At 43.2% G+C, this 21,623-nt stretch overlaps 1 protein-coding gene across 2 annotated transcripts in view; it reads right to left on the bottom strand.

Annotated features, from left to right (window-relative positions):
* Positions 1-11,570: 11,570 nt before the first annotated feature.
* Positions 11,571-21,623, bottom strand: part of FAF2 (Fas associated factor family member 2) — an 80,622-nt gene continuing 70,569 nt past the window's right edge. For both annotated transcript variants that reach the window (XM_049874373.1, XM_049874374.1), the window contains exons 8-11: positions 21,106-21,283; positions 19,322-19,493; positions 18,685-18,828; positions 11,571-14,623 (exon numbers count right to left, since the gene is read on the bottom strand). In XM_049874373.1, coding sequence (XP_049730330.1) covers positions 14,441-14,623; positions 18,685-18,828; positions 19,322-19,493; positions 21,106-21,283 — 677 coding nt within the window. In that variant the 3' untranslated portion in view covers positions 11,571-14,440. The remainder of the gene's footprint in view (positions 14,624-18,684; positions 18,829-19,321; positions 19,494-21,105; positions 21,284-21,623) is intronic.

Below are 21,623 nucleotides of genomic sequence, written 5' to 3'. Positions count from 1 at the left end.
TTTTTGTACATCTTATATTTAGAGTCACTGTGCCAAAAAAGAATTGGTTAGCATTCAATCATTTCAGGAGGTTCTTATGATGAAGAACCCATGGTATCAAAGGAAGAAGTCCAAACTGCACTGAAGACATTGTGGAAAAACAAGTCTCCAAGAATTGACGGAATATCAATTGAGAAGTTTCAGCAAACATGTGCAACACTGGAAGCACTCACTCATTTATGCTAAGAAATTTGGAAGATAGCTACCTGACCAACCGGAAGTTATCCATATTTGTGCCTATTCCAAAGAAAGGCAATCCAATGGAGTGTGGAAATGATCAAACAATATCACATGCAGGTGAAATTATGCTGAAGATAATTCAAAATGGTCACAGCAGTGTATCGACAGGGAACTGCCAGAAATTCAAGCTGAATTCAGAAGAGGACGTGGAACCAGGGATATCATTGCTGATGTCAGATGGATCTTGGCTGAAAGCAGAGAATACCAGAAGGATGTTTACCTGTGTTTTACTGACAGTGCAAAGGCATTGGACTGTGTGGATCATAGCAGATTTTGGATAACTTTGGGAAGAATGGCAATTCCAGAACACTTAATTGTGCTCATGAGGAACCTGTACATAGACCAAGAGGTAGTCCTTTGACCAGAACAAGGGGATACCACGTGGTTTAAAATCAGGAAAGGTGTGCGTCAGGGTTGTATTCTTTCACCATACTTATTCAATCTGCATGCTGAGCAAATAATCCGAGAAGATGGACTATATGAAGAAGCACACGGCATTCGGGTTGGAGGGGCGACTCATTAAGAACCTGCACTATGCAGATGACACAACCTTGCTTGCTGAAAGTAAAGAGGACTTGAAGCACTTACTGAGGAAGATCAAAGACTTCAGCCTTCAGTATGGATTACACCTCAACGTAAAGAAAACAAGGATCCTCACGACTAGACCAATAAGCAACATCATAATAAACAGAGAAAAGATTGACGTTGTCAAGGATTTCATTTTACTTGGATCCACAATCAATGCCTAGCAGTCAAGAATCAAATGACATATTGCATTGGGCAAATCTGCTGCAAAAGACCTCTTTAAAGTGTTCAAAAGCAAAGATGTCACCTTAAGAAATAAGGTCTGCCTCACTCAAGCCATGGTATTTTCAATCGTCTCATTTGCATGCGAAAGCTGGACAATGAATAATGAAGATCAAAGAAGAATTGATACATTTGAATTATGGTGTTGGTGAAGAATATTGAATATACTGTGGACTGCCAGAAGAACAAAACAAATTTGTCTTGGAAGAAGGACACCTTAAAAGCGAGGAAAAATGCTCCTTAAAAGAGAGGATGGTGAGACTTCATCTCACGTATTTCAGACATGTTATTAGGAGGGACCAGTCCCTGGAGAATGACATCATGCTTGGTAAAGCAGAGGGTCAGCAAAAAAGAGGAAGACCTTCAATGAGATGGATAGAAACACTGGCTGCAACAATGGGCTCCAATATAGCAATGGTTGTGAAGATGGTGCAGGACCAGGCAGTGTTTCATTCTCTTGTACATGGGGTTGCTATGAGCTGACTCAACAGCACCTAATGACAACAACAACATTGCTAGTAATATGTACTACATACAATGTTGCGGCACCTAATTAATTTGCTGATGTTATCATTCTCAGATGTTCACTTGCAGATGTTTATATGTAATGTTTGCCACCTCTAAAGACAAATAAAGATCAGATTTATAAAGGTACTGGTAATAAAGGAATAATAATGAAAACTAAAAACACAAAAAAAGAGGTTTTCCACTTACGTCAGAACTTACAATGGAGTCGTTGGAATGGAACCCCATTGTAAATCAGGGACTACGGTATATAGTTCCAAATTATCACAAGGATCAAAACCATGAAGAAAAATACAGGTATAAGCAACCCGACATAAGGTGGTCAGGGAAGGCTTCCCAGAGGAGGTGACATTGAGATTAGTGAGACCTGAGAGAGGAGGAGCCAGTCAGGAGCAAAGCATTCCTGAGAGATGAACAGAAAGAACGAGCTTGGTGCGAGGTGCAGTTGGAGAGGAAGGCAGAGGCAAGGCCACATGGGGCCTCCTAAGCCATGGTATTTCTTATCTTCAGTTTCCATTTGGAGGAACTGAGGCTCAGAGACACCCAGGTTTCACAGCTGGAAAATGGCAGAATCAGGACAGACTTGTAGTCCTCGCTCCTGCACCTCCAAGTCAGAGGACCCGCTTCCGAAAAGCCGAATGGGGACTCTTGGGGAAAGTTGGCCTCTGAGCCTCTGCAGCCTCCCTCGTGTCGCTCTTCCAGCCTCCTCCAGGATCCAGGTGCTCCTTCTCGCTCCCTCACCTACACCTTCCCCTCACCTACACCTTCCCTGATGCAACAGGAGGTACAAAGTCCTCTGTCCCTTGAGTCGGTCCTTGGGGGCAGAGGTGGCAACAAGAGGAGTTCATTTGGTTTTTCTTTTCCTTCTTTTGAATGGGAGATTGAAGTCAGACTGGTCTCACCCCTTTGGGGGCAAGGAAGAATGAAGAAAACTAAAGATACAAGGGAAAGATTAGTCCAAAGGACTAATGGACCACATCTACCACAGCCTCTACCAGACTGAGTCCAGCACAACTAGATGGTGCCCGGCTACCACCACTGACTGCTCTGATAAGGACCACAATAGAGGGTGCTAGACAGAGCTGGAAAAAAATGTAGAACAAAATTCCAGCTCAAAAGAAAGATCAGACTTGCTGGCCTGACAGAGAGATGCTGACAGTATGGCCCCCAGACACCCTTTCAGCTCAGTAATGAGGCCACTTCTGAAGTTCACCCTTCAGCCAAAGATTGAACAGTCTCTTGGAACAAAACAAGACTAAAGGGGCGCACGAGCCCTGGGGCAGGGACTGGAAGGTAGGAGGAAACAGGACAGCTGGTAATAGGGAACCCAGGGCTGAGAAGGGAGAGTGTTAACGTCATGGGGTTGTTAACCAGTGTCATACAACAGTGTGTGTACTGTTTTTATGAGAAACTAGTTTGTTCTGTAAACCTTCATCTAAAGTTCAATAAAAAAGAAAAACTACTACTTTCTTTGTAGCTCCCACTGAGAAAACTGAGGCTCGGAGAGGGAAGGTGACTTGCCCAAGATCCCAGGGCCAACAAGCAGCAGAGATCAGACCCAGGTCTGTCTGCTTTCTGTACCCTTTACCCTTGAATCACAATCGCACTTGCTGTTGTTGCTAGTTGCCATCGAGTCGGCTCCAACTCGAGTAACACCATGGACAACAGAACAAGACATTGCTCAGTCCTGCACCATCTTCATGATTATTGGATGCTTGAGTCCATTTTTTTAGCCGCTGTGTATTTTGAGTGCCTTCCAGCCTAGGGGGCTCATCTTCCAGCACTCTATCAGACAATATCCTGTTGTGATCCATAGAGTTTTCATTGGCTGGTTTCTGAAGTAGATAGCCAGGCCTTTCTTCCTAGTCTTAGTCTGGAAGCTCTGCTGAAACCTGTCCACCATGGGTTTCACTGCTAGTGGCATAGCTTCCAGCATCATAGCAATACACAAGCCACCACAGTACAACAAACTGGTATGACACCAATGATGTGTGGGGCATAATCGCACTACACTGCCTCAAATGCTTTAATGTCTCTCCTCCTTTGGGTAAGTCATGCCCCTTTTCCAAAACCCAGCTCCAATGCCCGCTCCTCAAGTTAGCTTCCCTCCACCCTTCCTTCAAACTGACAGGGGCCCCACTTCTAGCTGGGTTTCCATGGCCCTTGGTGCAGGCATTTCCCCTGTTACCATTAATCCTGCTGGTTGCCACATCGCTGCTTCACTAGGCTGAGGGTCATCACGGACACCATCTTCCCAAGCCTAGAAAAAGGGCAAGGACACAGTGGGCATCAGTGAGTATTTTCTGAGTTTGTGATTAAATGGAGTAACAAATGTGTGAGCTGCTGGCGGGGGGAAGCTTGTGGGGAGTGGACCCCAGTCCCAGGGCCTGGGTGATCTCATACAGACCTTGTCCTCTCTCTCCAGTGGTTTCAGCATAGCAAATGACCACTCTGTTCCATTTCCAATTATTTTTGTTCACGACGATGTCTCCTCACACCCCACTCTCACGATTCTGACAAGCTGGGGACAAACCCATCATCCTGTACTGTAATTTCTACCTCAGAGAAAAGTCCCTGACAGAGAAGTGCATTCTGGGAAGGACCCTCATAACAATGGAGGACTCACTACTGCTCAGTGTTAAACACGATGGCATGTCTGCCCGAGGGGCCCACACAGGAACCTTGCTCAACCAGGAATTAAGCACATCTGTGGAGCACAAATGGATTTATTTTAGCACATGTAGAAAAATTTTCTGTGATTTTAACCAAAGTATATTCACAGAGAAAAAGCTAGAAGCAAATATACCAAAATATTAATGTTAGTCGTTTTTGGTGGTGGGAATGTGAATAATGTTTATTTTCTTCTTTATACTTTTAAAAAATTTTGTTAAGGCTCTGCCTTGGTGTATGGAATGCCACCCTGCATAGCAGCCCCAGTCTGTGGATGACAGTTGTCCATCCCAGAGGTGGGGACCCAGAAAAGCCTGTATTCTAGCCCTGATAACCCCTCCCCATAGCACCCTGGTCCCACCATTTCCGATGTCTGGGTTTTGGTTCTGGGACCTACCCATAGTCTTCTACCTCTGCCTTAGGTTAGTCAGAGTGGGCTTCCCATTTGTTGCTTGCAACTAAGACTTCTGATACAGCACAGAAAAGTAACACCGTGTATGTGAGGGGCCATCCAGGTGTGTGCAGTTTCTTTCTGTGTGTCTGAATTGGTTTACCAGGCCAATTATGATTTATATCTATTCTCCTTGCCAGTATGTACCTGGATTGGACTGAACCCAGAGTTAAGCTTGAGGCTTGTAAATGCATTCTGGGAAGACCAGAGCCATATGGCCCAGGTACCTGTTGTGCTGGCATCTGTTTTAAGCAAGGACTACAGCTCAGAGAAGTCTGAGAAATTATCAGCATATCCTTTAAGCCATGGTTATTAGTTGTCTCCTTCTAGCTTTAGGCAGGAAAGTGCATGGTCTAGGGGACAATCAGTGTGGCAACTTAGCGTGACCACATGGAAGGACAGAGGAAAATGAGGCTGTGGGGTTCAGCAAGGGCCCCCGACTTCTAGGCTGGGGGTTTGGGTTTTCACCTTGGGCAAAGGCAGGAGTTGATGCTGAGAGCTCTGAACAACCACACGTGGCCTCTGGTTTCAGAAACAAATCATTGACAGTGAGGAGGTAGACTGGTGACAAGTTAGGAGGCTGTGAAAACAGTTCAGGGGAAGACTCCATGATTCATCTCAAGAACGTTAACTTTCTTGCAGCAGTCTTCTGGTACAGCTGCTTGGCAAAGCCTGGTCTTGCGCCAATCCCACGGCCTGATTTTGTGCCCACTCCCATCTATGTTTTCACGATCCCAGTCTCACCTGTGTACTCACTACTGCCCAGAAAGCCTTCCAAGCCTTCCTGCACTCTCTTACTCTCAAATCTTCCCCACTCTTCTTAGACCTCTGACCCCATTATCTCCCCCAACGCTGACAGAGAAAACAAACACCATCACATGGGAACACCCTCAACTTCTGCCTTCTAACCTACAAATGCACCCACTCCTGCTCCTATCCATTTCTCCATTCTTCCTCCTGAGGCCAACCCCCTCCCAACGGCCCAGTGACATATTTCTCTACTTTCTTTCCTCTGTGTGTCGTTAACCTCTTCCTCTAAAATCTTCTTGCTTTCAGCACTTACACGTGATAAAGTCTCTCCTATCTGAAAATAAGAAGCCCTGGTCGAGCAGCAGTTAAGCTTTCGGCTGCTAATTGAAAGGCTGGCAGTTCGAACCCACTAGCCATTCTGCAGGAGAAAGATGTGTCAGTCTAAATAAAGATTACAGCCATGGAAACCCTATGGGGCAGTTCTACTCTGTCCTATAGGGTTGCCATGAGTCAGAACTCAACTGGACGGCAATGGGATCTTAAAATAAATAAGCAAAATAAATAAGCACACCTTCCTCAACCCTGATTCCTCTCTGGCTTGTCCCATTTCCCCTTCCCTTGCTAACAAATTTCTTGAGAGTTGTCTATATTCAATCTTTCCACTTCCTCACCTGCCTTTCATTCCTTCTGTCCTCTGACTCCCTACTACACTGAAATAGCACCTGTCAAGGCCTGCTTTGTTCCTAAATCTGGTGGTTCCAGTGAGAAACCAGGATATCATCCTCAATTCCTCACTTTCCCTTCTACAGCCTCCAAGTCTGGTCATGCGCCTTCTAAATAGTTGTCACATCCACAGCAACTTCTTTCCATCTCCAAGACCCTCCCCTAGACTCTGTAATCTCTCATCTCTTGACTGTCTGGCCCCATCCAGTCTCCCCACTGTCACAGAATCACCTTTCTAAAACTCTAACCTGTTATTCTCTTGCTTGAAGCCATTCAGTGGCCCCCCCATTGCCCTCAGACAAAGTGGAAATTCCTTAACCTAGGTCACATAATCTGACCCCAACCTGTGGGAACAGACACAGGGGGCACAGAGAGATTGCCTACTATGTGTCAGGCACCAGCTAGGAACTTTTACAACAGAAAGATCTTGTAAGAGGCCAATGAAAATGGTAGTTAGGGGGTCCCAGGAGATGGTAAGAAAGGATGGCCAGTGGAGACCAAAAGTTCAATTTCAGAAAGTTAAGAGGGAAGTAGAAGCTGTTTGTGCAAACTATCTTGGCAGACAGTGTAGTCACGAAGGGAAGACAAGGTGGTGATTTGTGGGTAGGGCAAGATTAAGGTTTTTGTAAGGGAGGTGATGGCAGGTATTTTTAGATGGACGATAAACAGATTCAAGAGATTCAAAATGGGATAGTTGTTGGTAACTGTTCTGGAGATGGTGACATAAGATGGGAGACATTGTAGCCTCATACACTGCTGGTAGGAATAGAAATAGCTTTTCTGGACTGCAATTTGGAGATAACAGTATATATGTGTGTGTATATATATATATAAAAGACCTGTTGCCATTGAGTCAATTCCAACTCATAGCAACCCTATAGGACAGAGAAGAACTGCCCCATAGGGTTTCCAAAGAGCGGCTCGTGGATTCGAACTGCCGACCTTTTGGTTAGAGCTGTAGCTCGCCATAGCTCTTAACCACTGAGTCACCAGGGCACCATATACATAAATACATAAGTATATTTAAACACACATACACACATATAATTTCCATTCTTTTTTGACTCAATTTCTCTTTGTAGGATTTTTTTTTTTTCCTGAGAAAACAAGCATTGATGTGCACATTTAGCTACAAGGACCTTTATCAATGTTTTTATTTTAAAAAAATTAATTTAAATGTCACAAAAGGAGTTTGATAAGTTAATAGTACAACCTATCCAGTGAAATGCTGTGCAGCCATTAAAAAGGATGTGGAAGAATGTACGAAACTACTGCAGCACTCCCAATCTTATCCCATTTGTGTAGAAAAAAAATTTTTTTTATATGCAGGGAGAGGTCCAGGAAGGTAAACATCAAAATATTAACAAGGAACATCTCTGGGTATTATGGATTTCTCTTTTTTTGCTTCTCTGCACTTCCTATATTTTCCTACCATGAATAGGAATTACTTAAATCAGGAAGTTTATAAAAGCACGCACACGCACACTGTGAATCCACTCATATGAAGTATAAGAACAGAAAGAACAACTTCCACTGTGATAGAAATCAGAATGGTAGTTACCTCTGAGGGAATATGGACTGAGAAGATGCACAAGGGAACCTTCTGGGGTGATGGCCACTTTCTGATGTTGATGGTGGTTATATGGAGTATAAAACCAAAATCCAAACCTTCTGCTGTCAAGTTAATTCCCACTCATAGTGACCCCATAAGACAGAGTAGAGCTGCCCTACAGGGTTTCCAAGGAGCGGCTGGTGGATTCAAACTGCTTACCGCTTGGTTAGCAGCTAAGCTCTTAACCGGTGCACCACCAGGTTAAATTCATCAAGCTGTGCATTTAAGATATGACATTTTACTGTAAGTTATATTTTGATTAAGAGAAAATATACTCCCAAGACAGAAGGCAAATGTGACATCACTGAGCGATTTTGAGGTAAAAAAGGATGATGACAAAGTTCTGTGACAAGACCTCAATTTTCTTAGGAGGTAGAGGTTGTTGTCCTAAGGGGGTTAGAGTGAGGAGGACGCAGGTGGACTGGGATTTGAGAAAGGGGGAAACCTTAGACCAGTCCGTGTGGGGTAGAAACGCATGGGGCGTTTCCTAAAGCAGGACGAATGGAGTGGGCGCCACCACCCAGGGCCCATCGGTTTACTGTGATATGCGCTAGGATTCTGCAGCTTATGGAGCAAGAGAGAAACCAAACGGTGGTGTTTACTTTGGAAACTGTGGCAGTCAGTACCGGCTTGTATTGGAGAGGCGATGAAGCAGGGCAAGTTCTGGTAGGGAGATCTGAGGAGGGGAGAAAGGCTTTGGGGACAGGATGGAGGCAGTGACAGCAGGAGAAAAGCCGTGGTCAGCGAAGGAATGGGTGTCTGAGGCCTCGAGGGTAAAGCAGTTCCAAGCGAAGGCCGCTGCTGGGGCAGAGTCAGAGCCCTCTGCTCACTGACTCCCCACCGCAGCCTTGCAAGGATGTGCTCCTGTGCTGTTTAGAAATGAGGAAGCAGGTTCAGAGAAGGTTAGTCATTTGCCCTAACATAGTTAGCAAGAGGCAGAGCGCTTTTAAATGTAGATTTGATTCCAAAGACTCTTCCTACCATACTCAGCTGCCACCTGAGTCAAATCATGAACCAAAAAACCAACCAGATCAGTTGCAGTCCAGTTGATTCTGACTCATGGCAACCCCCTGTGGTGCAGAGTGTAACTGCACTCCACAGGGGTTTCACGGCTGTGATCTTTTGGAAGCAGATCACCAGGACTTTCTTCCAAAGCACCTCTAGGTGGGTCCAAGATGCCAACTTTCCAGTTAGTAGTGTAGTGCTTAACCACCTGTGCCACCCAGAGACCATCGTTTTTGGGAATCCACGTCCGTAGATGTAGGAGTCATCTAGATTGCTGGTGGAGATGATAATGCTCAGTTGCCAGCGTCTGAAGAGATGCCCTAGGCAATGGGATAGTGTAGTCCAAGCAGATGGCATGTGCTGCAAGACAGAATGAAAGCGGCAGAAGACGGAGCTCCTACTTCCTGGTGCCATGATTTGTGGGAAAATGATCCGACCACAGCTTTAGTGGTTTTTGAAGTTAAGTGGTGACTTGAAGGGGAAACCAGGTTTCAATTTAAGTGGAGGGTATCTTCTGGGAAAATGCAGAGTTCAAAGGAGTTTTTTTGTTTATTTGGGAAGTTAGCAGACAGGAGAGGGGAGCGGCAGGGCTGTGAAAGGCAGGAGAGGCTCAGCACCTTGGGGAGTGAGAAAGGGACTAGGGCTTCATTGGAGTGAAAGTACATATGGAGTTCCAACTGCAACTAGAGAGTTGGGACTCAAGAGATGTCAGGCACCACCTGCCAGTGGGCATTGCCTAAACCTAGCCTTTTTTTTTTTTTTTTTTTTTCACTCCCTATCCACATCTAGGGTAAACCTTTAGCAGCCAGGTAATCCAGAAACTGTGTTTTGAAAACAGTAACAGAAGCTATTATTTACTGAACAGCTACTTTGTGCCGGGCACTGTGCAACAGCAATTCATTTAATCTTCACAGCAATGCTACCACCAGCCCCATCTCACAGTGGATGCAACTGAAGCTCAGAGTTGATGTCACTAAGTCAAAACCATGGCTACAGCCACAATTTGAAACCAAGCGAGTCTGGCGTAGGGATTTTCATCTTCCTGGACCTAGTTAATTGATGGCAAATATTTTATACGTAGGCTTCAAAGTCAATTGTGGAATGTTCATTTTTAGTGGATTCTGTCCTAAAGTGAGGTGCTCTGGTGGCTTGGTGGTGAGCACACTCTTCTTTGCAGACAGAGTAACTAGACTTGTTAGGTGCTGTAGATTTCAACTCATAGTGACCCCATGTGATAAAGCAGAACTGCCCCACAGACTTTTCTAGGCTGTAAACTTTATGGATGCAGGCTGCCAGGTCTTTCTCCCAGGGAGCTGCTGGGTGGGTTTGAACTGCTAACCATTTGTTTAGCAGCTGAGCACTTAACTGTTGCACCACCAGGGCTCCTTTTACAGAAAACATGTCAAAGCTGGAACCTGTTTAAGGCAGAAACTTGTCAGAGAAGGAAAATTCAAATATTTTCCACTGACAGTGATAGAAAAATGTTAAAACTGCACCCTGTCAAAGGCAGAAAACTTCCAAGACCCCCCAAAAAACAAGCCAGTCCCATTGAGTTCCCACTCTCACAGGTTTGACTGTACTAGACTTAAAATGTACATAAAGGAAGGCCTTACATATTCTTTGAATAAGCAACAGGACAGACTCTGAGGGTGACAAGACTAACTCAAAGGATGAGTTCTGTGAACAAGAACAGAGTGGGAAAGAGAAAGGCAGGCAGAGAACTGTGGCTTAAATTTCCTTTCAGAAATGAAAACATGAGCTAATACTCTACAAGGGGAATTTCAATAGTCCAGATCTGTTAGATCATAAGTGATTCTCCTCCAGTCACTCCTTTACAGAGGTCTGTTCCAGCAGAAGGGACAAATCCCTTAAGATTTTGAGAGTTATTACCGCAAGAAAATTTTCCTTCAAAATACACTCCCCTGGAGGGAAGGGCATAAACACTTAATGATATGTGTCAGATGCTTCATACACAGTTATTTTAATCCACAAAGCTAGTATGAGGCAGATGGCGTTACCTTCATTTACAGCTGGGGAAACTAAAGCTCAGAGAAGCTACAAAACTTGCCTGATGTCACAAAGCTGAAAAATGACTAAAGCCCAAATTTGAACCCAGACCTGTTAGTTCTGTTATATCACACTAAGTTGACATTTTCCACAGGAACACACTTTAACACCTTTGCTTCTCTTGATTTGAAGTCCCTGGGTGGAACAAATGGTTAACGCATCCGGCTTCTAACTGAAAGGCTAGAGGTTCAAACCTACCCAGAGGTGCTTCACACCTAAGGCCCGATGATCCACTTCCCCCCAAAATCAGCCACTACGGAGCTCTGACACACATGGGGTTGCCATGAATTGGCTTGACAGCAACCGGTTAATTGATCTCGTGATTCTCCCTTGCTTCTTGGCTATGCAATTCCTTGTTCTCTCCCCGCATTGTTTTCCACCTTTTCCTTCACACAAAGAAAAATATCTACATCTCTCCTACACAGAAAAGACCCACAGCTTTTTTGTTATAAAACATTTAATGTTAACCTACAATACAATGTAAACTTTTATGAAAAAATTTTAAGTACACTAGATTTCTTCCGTAAATGATCACAGAACTATTCAGGTGCAGTATGAGTTGGTCACTGTGTCCCTCGTGGATGGCTTTCCTGTTGCCGCATTCCTCGCGAGTCCTAAAAAACCAGTTGTAAAGTGGAGCTTCTTGTTCAAATGCCAGATAATTCTCCCCTGATTCTACATGGGGGTGGATCGTCATCACTCCTTCTTAAAGTCATTTTCTGAAATTCTTTCCTTGGCCTTGGCACCATCAGCAATTTTATAATGACCACTCAGTTGAGATCCCAGGTTGTTTTTAGTTTAAGGAGATACATATCCCCTCTGGTCCTCCCTTATCCAAATATAGCAGAGGCAGCAAGGAGAAAGAAGTATTTGCTGCATGAAATTCTGTAGAAAATACCAGAAGAGCCCCACTGAGGCTGCAAAAATTCACCTGACTCCAACAGGGCATTCTTGCTTGGTCATTTTCCCTGGTTGTACAGTGGAATCTACTTCAGTCTTGGGAGTGCAGAACAAAACGGGCAACAGCTGAAATATACCAGAGGCAATTTGGAAACAAGAGCAAACGTGCACAGACCACCAGCTCCTCAGTGTTTCCTCCCACGCAGGTCCCCTCGTGCTCTGAGAGAGACCTGGGAGTAACATAGATTGTATTGGCATTAAGCGACAAACGTGCAGCCCATCTTTCCCTTGGGAGGAAAGGAGGTAGCACCTAGGCAGCAGCACTAGGGTCAGCAAGAAGGCAGGAGTGGGGTCCAGGTAAAGCAAGACTGTTGCACATGGGCTGGGAAGGAGCATGAGCTTCAGGTGAAGCCTTTTGAGACCTAAAGTGGGTTGGCCGTCCTCAGAGCCGTACTGACATAAGGAGAGACTTTTCTTAATACTCTGACATCTGACCTCCTTCACTGAACAACTGTTATCAAACGGCAAGAGGCATAAAGTGCACATTGTAAAATAAGATGGATAGATTAAGTGGGAAAAAAACTCAACTTCCTCAAAGATGTGTGGGCAAGATGCTGATAGAGAACACCCAGCCTTTGAAGAAAACAAGAATGCGGGTCCTTATTCCTCCTGTGCACTACCAGGGAAACAGTTGGGAACTCCCGACAGGGAGGCAGGCTCCGAGTTGAGTGGAAAAATTCCTCTTTGCATGGTTGTCAGCGGGAAGCAGATTTCACAGAGGGTTGAGTGGAGAACAGTTTATCCTGTTAGTCACTCCAGATACATCTTATAACAACAGTCAGACAGCAACTTCCCATTCTTCTGGCCTAGGGACAGCAGGAAGCAGAGAGGAAGAATAGGCAGCGAAGAGCAGAATTTTGAATTTCCCTAGAGATGGTGTGCTGGACACCTGTGCCAAGGCCACTGGGGAATTCTCCAGCTCTCCAGGTGATGCCCTGAAACTCTTCACCCTGGCCCATGGTATTTGCCCCAACCACCACGGACTGCAGAGAACATTAGCCACACGACTGCTACTTTTAAAAGAGCTGTTCTAAGGTTTCAGTTACACAAGAGAGAAAGAGTCTCCTTGGAGACTGCAAATCTAACAAGTTATGCTTACCTCAATCTGTACACCTTGGTCTCATGGCGCGCTAGGAACTACAGTAACGTTTGTAGGTTGCAGTGTCACCACAGGTCTGCACCAGTCTAGCTAGAGAACACTTTGGAATACCTGTCAGCTCACATTGGCATCTGTTAATACATGGCCTGACCCATGTACCCATTACCATAAACTCAACCACAGATGAGACATTCAGAGGTTAAAAAGCCCTATTACTTCAACACAGCAATAGAGGGAGAGGATAAAAACTGCCTCCAGCAGGTGGCTACATCAGAAACTGAAACATGCCTTCCAATAGTTTACACAGGCTGAGAGCCCTGTAGCAGCTCCCTTCAAGGCCGCTGGTTCTTTCTATCCTTATAAGGGAAAAGAAAATAAAAAACAAAACACGCACACACGCACACATACACTCTTCCACTGACACAGGCAGGGCACTCTCCTGTGGCTCTGCTGGCTCCACCACAGGCCCTGCTGGTCCTTGGGAAGGCACCCAGCTTGGCAATTCAGGAGAGCTGATGGCTGGGAGGAGCAGCACGCACATGTCAGGGGGTGAATGGAGAACTGCTATCCTTGGTTCAGACTCCATAATAACCACCTGGTACAGATCCCAAGGAAAAGCTGTGGTTTTGTGTCTAGGTGAGTATACAATGAGCTCACACCACGCAGATGGGTCTGTCTGTACAGATGTAGCCTTTGTGGGGCTACAGGACCACATTTCCTCCCACTGCCCAAGTTGGTTACATAGGTGGCAAGCAAGGACAGCAAGACTTGGACCAAAAAGAATGGCCTCTCTGGGAACTTCAGAGGGACAATGGCAGAAATAAACACAAACCAGCCCAGGCACCTTTATTACATTCCTGGAGGCCAAGGAGCCAGGGGCATGAACTCGTGGGTTTAGGAATTAACTATTTATCAAATAAAATTAAGGGAAAAAAACCCCCCAAAACAAAAAACCTATGTCAGCCTCATTCCTTTGGTCATTATAAAGCAACACAAAAAAATTGAAAGTTACTCATAAATTGTGGGAAGTTCAAGGAACACCTTTGTTTTGTCCCTTCTCTTCCTTTCTTCCCCAGAAGCAGGAGAAGCAAGTCCTCAGGAGTTGCTGTAGTAGCTGGTTCATGGAGGTTTTTCATTTTTATTTTCCATAAACACAAGAATGAATGAAAATTGGTGGGAATGTCCCCTTCCCCAGTCCTGACAATGGGTGGGTGGCCAGTGAAGAGTCTCCTTTTGGTGGCAGGTGCGTGATGCAGACAGGAGGGAAGGGGGCTTGCCGAGCTGGTCCGTTCGTTGCTAACCTCTCTCACACACACACAGGCTGTGACTCTTGCAGGCAGCATGGTTTCTGATCCTTCCTTAGGATGCAGCAGTCTTTTAAAAAAAATATTGTATTATAATAATAATAATATGAATTTCTCTCTCTCTCTTTTTTTTTTTTTTTTCCATTTCTTTTAGGGATTGGAATGGGAGGGGAGAGGAAGAAAAAGTGTCATTCATCTGTTAGGTCCTGAACGAAGAGAACTTCTGTGTGGCTGAGTCCGGCCTCCTGCAGTGTAGGGGGGTTGGGCCATTCCTCTGAGGGGACACAGGGCAGCACCCGTCGGGGGAAGTTGGCTTCAATCTGAAACTTTTCAGGGCTTTCCTTCAAGGAGAATAAGAAGTCGTGGATTACCTGCAAAGGTCATGTAAAAAAAGAAGGGCAGTGAGAAAAAGATACATAGACACGCATGACTAAGAAGTCAAAAGGCCCCCAGCTCTCCTCAGGGATGACTCTGACATTACATTACAATGGAATTCTACTTCTGGGTATTCCCATTTCACACAGCAAGCAAAGACATGGAGCAGCCCTTTTAAACAGATTTTACCTTCCCTTGGCTTTCATGACCTTGACGCTTTTATTTTGTAGAATATCCTGCAGTTTGTAGATTTGGGGTAGGCATTTTTGGCAAGAATCTCACAGAACTAATGCTGTATTCTACCCACTGCACCCTATTCAGGTGGAGCACAATTTCAACTTGTCCCATTACCTATGATGTTTACTTTGATCACCTGACTATGGTGGTATCTGCCAGGCTTCTCCACTGTAAGCTACTTTTTTTCCCCTTTGTAATTAATATTTTATGGAGAAGTACTTCGACACTAAGGAAATATTTTGTTCCTCCAAGTCAATTTATTCATTTACTTATATTTTACTTGATGGGTTATGATGTTAGAATCATTATTTACTTTAATGTTCAAATAGGTCCAAATGGAGCCCATTCAAGCTGACTTCTGTGTCTGACATGTCCCCATCATTCTTTGAGCACTTCCTTGCTTTCCAGCACAAGATGCTACAGACTCATATTTTCCCTGCCCCAGCCCTGCACCTGCCATTTCTCCCAGAGGCCCCCTGGGGTCTTCTTAGTGGACAACGGAATTTAGAAGCCAAAGATCTAGGTGCTAAGTATGCTCATTGCTATTGGGGTTTTGCTGCTCCCAGGCACTCTGTGAATAGATAGAGAATATGTGTACTTGTACATATATGTGTGTGTGAGTGCACTTGTATACAAACATACACATAACACACATCTAAATATCCACATGTATCTATATTGAAAACCATGAGTTCATCTCCCTCCCCATACAGACTCCACCTTCCTATATATAACCTCCTCACTCTGCTCTGGCTTTGACACCAAGTGACATTGAGCCTCTTAGATGATGGCTTCCCTGCAGTGGGCTGCCCCCACAAATCGAAACCCTCCTTAACCTTACTGAGATTTGACACCCTTCACACAGACCGCCCCTTGGTGGGCATGTCCTCCCCACCACGCCCTGCCTCTGACAAGGTACAGAGAACTCACACTGCTAATGCTTAAAATGTGAGTGAGATATCTGTGGATAGGCCAGCCCACATCTCCCTGCCTCTGCCCTGTGCCACACACAAAGAGCAGGGCACCAGATCTGTTCTATGGCCTCTCCATCAAGCATTCTGCTTCTGACAAAGACTCTAAGGGATGTGTTGCGAAGGGCACTGCTCGCCTCTTTCTGGTCAACCCCAAGATTTGGAAACATGATGCAAGTTTTTAACCTTTTCTTTCATGGGAAACTATTTTTATTTTCTTTTGGTCCATCTTTCAGAATTATGGGTTCTCTAAGTTTATTTCCCTCTGTGTGAAGCTGCCCTTCCTTCATTTGTCTTAAACTTACCTCTTTAGAGATTTTAAAGGCCTACAACTCCAGAACTTAGGGAGTAAATCCATGTTCTTTTTATCTAATCCAAGATTTTATAAACTTCTATCTCAGTCTCCTATACGCCCCAATCATTTTCTCTGACTCTTTGCAATTTCCATGATGTTTACTTTTCTTCAGATGCATCAATTTCACTTGCACAAAGTACTTCTGGCATGAACCTAACATGGAATTTTATATAAGGATGAAACAATATTTTCTATTTCCTTTTCAACTACTGCTGGAGAATAACCAACATTCAAAGCTGGTGTTTCTTGTTTGCCACTGACAAGGGGTTGATATCTCAGACTAACAGATTACATCACCACCAGAGCTTCCTTTGGTTTGTAATGGACAGAAAAATGAATATAATTTGGATCCTCTCTCATATGCATTCATTCAAAAGAAAGTCAGCTGCCACGTTCCTGCCCACTCATAAAACCTGGACATTTTCCTACAGTTTATCCTTTTTTTTGTTTTAGCATCTCACCAGTATCAAGAGAGGACTAGCATCTGCAAATTGAACGTTTCATTGCCCATTCACCCCTCGAGATAATTTACGGCGGTGCACAACGTCTGCAACAGTGCTGAAGAATTGCACGTTATGAGCAGTAAAGGCACCCCTGCCACATGGCACCCCTGCCACCACACACCCCTCCTTCACACTTTTTTCCCACCTCTGAGCCTGCTGTTATTTACCACCAAACATTTCTCTCAGTCTTGGGTCTTTTTTTTTTTTGTGAGGAACCTACTTAAAAACCTTCAGTGATTAAACAGTTAATGAATGGCTTCTTTTAACCACACTCATCCTGTTCCACAATTCTATTAGATTTCTCCTCAAAACCACTCAGGAGAGTAAATTTTCACGTACATTTTTACCTATGGGAGCTTTGGAGGTAGAAGCTCCATAAAGTTCAGATACATGCGCTATACCTCAAAGCAGGGACACTGAAATTGCTAATAAACATGGCTGCAAGCTAGAATCCATATGCAAACCAGTGGTCACAGCTGACTTTTCTAACCACTGGTTTCCACGTGAATTCTGTGGAAAGGGATTAACATTTAATGACCACGTACTACATGCTAGGTGCTTTGTGAGGCACATTCTTGTTATCTCAATTAAAAAAAAAAAAACAAAGTTAGAGACGTGAGTACCTCCCCAATATAAATAAATGCATAAATGAGAGATAAACAAATGAAATGAGAAGGCTATCTGCTTTTCTGTCACCAGGATGCTGCATAACCTTTTACTTTGTATTAGATCTTTGAGTCTTACATTCCCCACTGGCCAGAACTATGTCTTACTCATTTGTATAACTCCTACTGTGCCTAGCACAGTGCCTCACAGACACTTATCTTCAGTTTAAAATTACTGGAGAGCAGACTCTGTTCATTTTACAGAAGAGAAATCTGAGGCCGTGTAAAAGATTTTTGAACTTGTTTAATGTTCTCCAGTTAAATAAGGAGAAGCAAAGAATGTGCTACCCAGCTTCACATGACTACAGTGCATCTGCATTTCTATTATGCAATTTACTCTTGATTATCTCGAGCGATTGGGGAAATGGCAGAATCTACTACAGCTATAAATTTGGGAAGGTAGCATAACAACTCGCCATATAAACAGAAACTTTCTCTTGGTTATGATGAAATTGAGGTTAATGGATTAAGTAAACTGACCAAGAAAACATATCTGGTAGCCCTGGAAGAATTAGAATTTGATTGCCATTCTGTGAGGACTCAGTCTTTGCTTTTGACTACTTCCCATTCCTTTCAAGGGAAAGGAGAAGACCATGGAAGACAAATACTGTTTACCTATGGACAGCAATGAGTCCCCAGGTGGTGCAAATGGTTAAGTGCTCAACAACTAACCAAAAAGTTGGTGGTCTGAACCCACCTACAGGGCCTCGGAAGAAAGGTCTGGTGATCTGCTTACAAAAGGTCACAGTGCAGTTCTACTCTGCAACACACTGGGTCGCCACGAGTCAGAATTAACTCAACAACCACTAGTTTGGTTTTTTTAATGGGCACCAAATATGTACAGTAGCCTCAGGAAGTGATCACGGGTAGAAAGGGAGAGTGACAACTGCAACTGCGTCGAAACAGCATGTACCCTTATATACAGGTGTGTAATTCAGGTGCTTCTATTCTAGGTCTCTAGAGGCAGAGTTTACAGAGCAAGGGGTTCTGGTAGGATTCTGAAACCAGTGCAAGAAGAGCGGCATGGTAGACTCTCACACCCTCAAATGCACAAGTCTTGTGCAGAGTCCAAGCATTATGATGGATGAAAGAAAACCTTAATAATTGCTTCAACTTGGCAGCTACAACTGAAGAAAGCTACAATAGTTCACTACGTTTCTCCCGTGTCCACTGACATCATATCCATCTGTTTGTCTGTCTGTCTTTCTGTTCCTTCCCTGTTCATTGGGGTAGCAGAAATACCAACAACACTCCCAAGAGTCTGTAAGTCTCCAAATCCACAGCCCAGACTCTACATACAGTTCACTCAACTTAGGTGGCCCTTACTGTTAGAGACTGTGAAAAGTGGAATCGTCTCTCTACTCGAGAATCATTGGGTAATTTGAAAATGATCTTGACACTTTCAGGGTCGTCAGGGGAAGGCTCAGGGGGCAGGCACTCCAACTTCTTTTCCTTTTCCTCCTGTAAATTCTGTAGAGACACAAAGCAAAGGTGAGGCTACGTCTCCAACAGGGAAACACAACCTGGTTAAAAGTATTATTGCATCATACGTATTACTAATTGGCTATGTTTAGGTATTTTACTATTTGAGAAACAAGGGAATGGCTAAAAGACACTTGCTATCATCAAGCAGCATTATGTAATAAAATAAGATCATTAGTGAAATGCCAAATTAGCCCACGCTGGTACTAAGAATGAATATTCTAAAACTACTGCTGTGAATTAACAGCATTTTCAACTGATTATTATTTACTATACTTACTTTTCACGGAACAGAGTCGTCCTGTCTTTTACTCAGTTTTATTTTTTTTCTAAACAATTTTTTCTTTTTGTGAAAATATAAAAATGGTAAAGACATTTTAAACGACCCTTTTTTTTTCCTTTTTTCCTTTCACACTGAAGACCAAGATGGCAAAATTCCTGCGGGTTGGGGATCACAAGGTGTTAAGACAAGGTCCGTTACCCGTCGCCGTCTCTCCTCTGCTAACTTTTGCTGCTGCACCTCCTCTTCCTTCCGCCGCTTGCGTTCCCGCTCCTCCCGTTTCTTTCTTTCTTTCTCCTGGTCAGCCCTGAGAGAGGCCAGGTATGCCTCATCCTGCTGCTGTCTCAGCACCTGGGTCTGGTTTCTTTCTTCTCTGTGGGCACATCAAAAGCATAGAAGGAAAGCAGTCATCTTACAAAGCTCTGTGTTTTCTAATATTGAAAAAATTTTTGAGAGGCGGTAAAAATAATAATCTTGGCAGGTGACTATTTCACACTACCATAAGGGATTCCAAAAGCAGAGTAGGGCAGAATCTAAATGAGTCATCTTGTTTCTCAGTTTAATTTAGTAGAAAAAGAAATGGCAAACTTTCCCCTTCTTTTTTTAACTTTTAAAATAAAAATTTATCTCTTTTTCTCCCAATTATAACACAAGTTAACACAGTATTATTGCTATGAAAGGATTAGAAAGATTATACTTTACAGGTAAATACCCTTTTGAGTTACTGCATTTTGGTACTGTGTTTTCATTCAACTACAAAAATCACATACACATACTGTAGAAGACCCGAAAAATACAGACACATTTGCTATTCAGAGTTCCACTAATCAAAGATAAAACTTTGTAACATTTTGGTGTATTTACTATTTTCTCTCCTACAGTTCTTTTTCTTTTAGCAGGAACAACACCCTAGCCAATCAGATTGCTTCAATAGATAGACATTCCGTAGTATATTTTTCTTTTTAAAATTAAGTAAAATTTACATGCAGTGAAATGCACAGATCTTAAATCACAGTTCAATGAATTTTTAAAAATTTATTTGATTCAGTGAACTGATACACGCAACCACCACTCTAATCAAGACAGAACATTTCCATCATCCCAAAAAGTTTCCTCTCCTACACATTTTTTATGTTAAAACCATACTGTATTTAGAGAGTTTATATCCTGCATTTTTGTAACATATAACAAGCATTATCCCCCGTTATTAAAAACTTAGCATAAAATTTAAGTTTGTATAACTTTCTTGAGGACATTTTAGCATTATTTATCAAAAAGCCTTAAATACATTTATGCTGCCTGGCCAGAAACTACACTTCTAGGAATTTAAATTTAAATCTAAGGAAATCATTACAAATTGTAAAAGATTATTTCCGTTGATGCAGTAAAAAACTAAAAATAATCTAGAAGTCCAATATGAGCAGCCTGGTTAAATGATAGTGTATTTAGATAATGGAATGCTATGCAACAATTAAAAACAACATGGCAGGACAATATTTAATAACGAGAGAAAATGTTTTATCATTATTATTGTATGAAAAAGGCTTAAAATTCCAATTTTGCCAAAAAATATACATGCATATAGGGGTGCACATGGTGCGTGTGCCTATAAAATACTAAAATTAAAAGAAAATAATAACAGAGAAAAAGTTGTGGTTAGGATTACAGATGATTTTTAATTTCTTCTTTGTGCTTTTTCTATAATTCATGGACATTATTTATGTAACGGTGGGGGGACTTATTATCACTCCAAATTTTTTACATTCAAGTTTTTTACATTTAAGTTCTTTACCATCTCTACTTTGAATCCTACCTCCAAGAACAGATTATCTGAAGTATAACTATTTATATCACTATTTCAATACTAAATGGGCAAGGCTTTTAAAGTTGCCTAAGACAGGAAAAAAGTCAGTATTTGTGGAGCACATGTCTGCTACCCAACTCTACAGCTGGTCTCTCAGTTCCAAAAAGGAACTAACTTGTACCTTTCCAGGCGTTCTGACACCAGGTAAGTCTGGTTCGCATCCATGATAAATGTCAGTTGGTTAATGAGGTCATCAGGTTGAATGAGGCCTTCTAACCGTCCCACCACAGTCATTCTCCGATCCTTTAGCATAATCATGGCCAGGAATGGATATGTGTTCTCTCGCAAAGCCTGGGATACTGACAGAAAGAAGACCCAACAGATCAAGGACAGGATTTGAGGATAAATCAGATTAACCCTTAACCTCTCCACAGTGAGCAAGGGAGAACTGCTTTAATCTCAGCTGGGAAAGATGGAGGTGCCATTTATCCCCTGCCTATCTTTTTTTCCTCCTAGTTTCTTCAACATTTTTGTTATATATTTGTGTCTCTATCCCCAGGTGATTGATTGGAATAGGATGGGCTTTCCTGGTAGGGGCTGCAATGATGACGCTGGGGAGAGCTGCAAAATTCTGGGATAATGTCTACTTGATGGTAGGAAAAAGATCTATAAAAGAATCTGACACTACTTAGCATGCTT

This window comes from Elephas maximus, chromosome 2 (assembly GCF_024166365.1).
Source record: "Elephas maximus indicus isolate mEleMax1 chromosome 2, mEleMax1 primary haplotype, whole genome shotgun sequence".
Classification (NCBI taxonomy): domain Eukaryota; kingdom Metazoa; phylum Chordata; class Mammalia; order Proboscidea; family Elephantidae; genus Elephas; species Elephas maximus.
The sequence above is the reverse complement of the archived record's forward strand: the minus strand, read 5'-3'. Positions and strand labels throughout refer to the sequence as shown.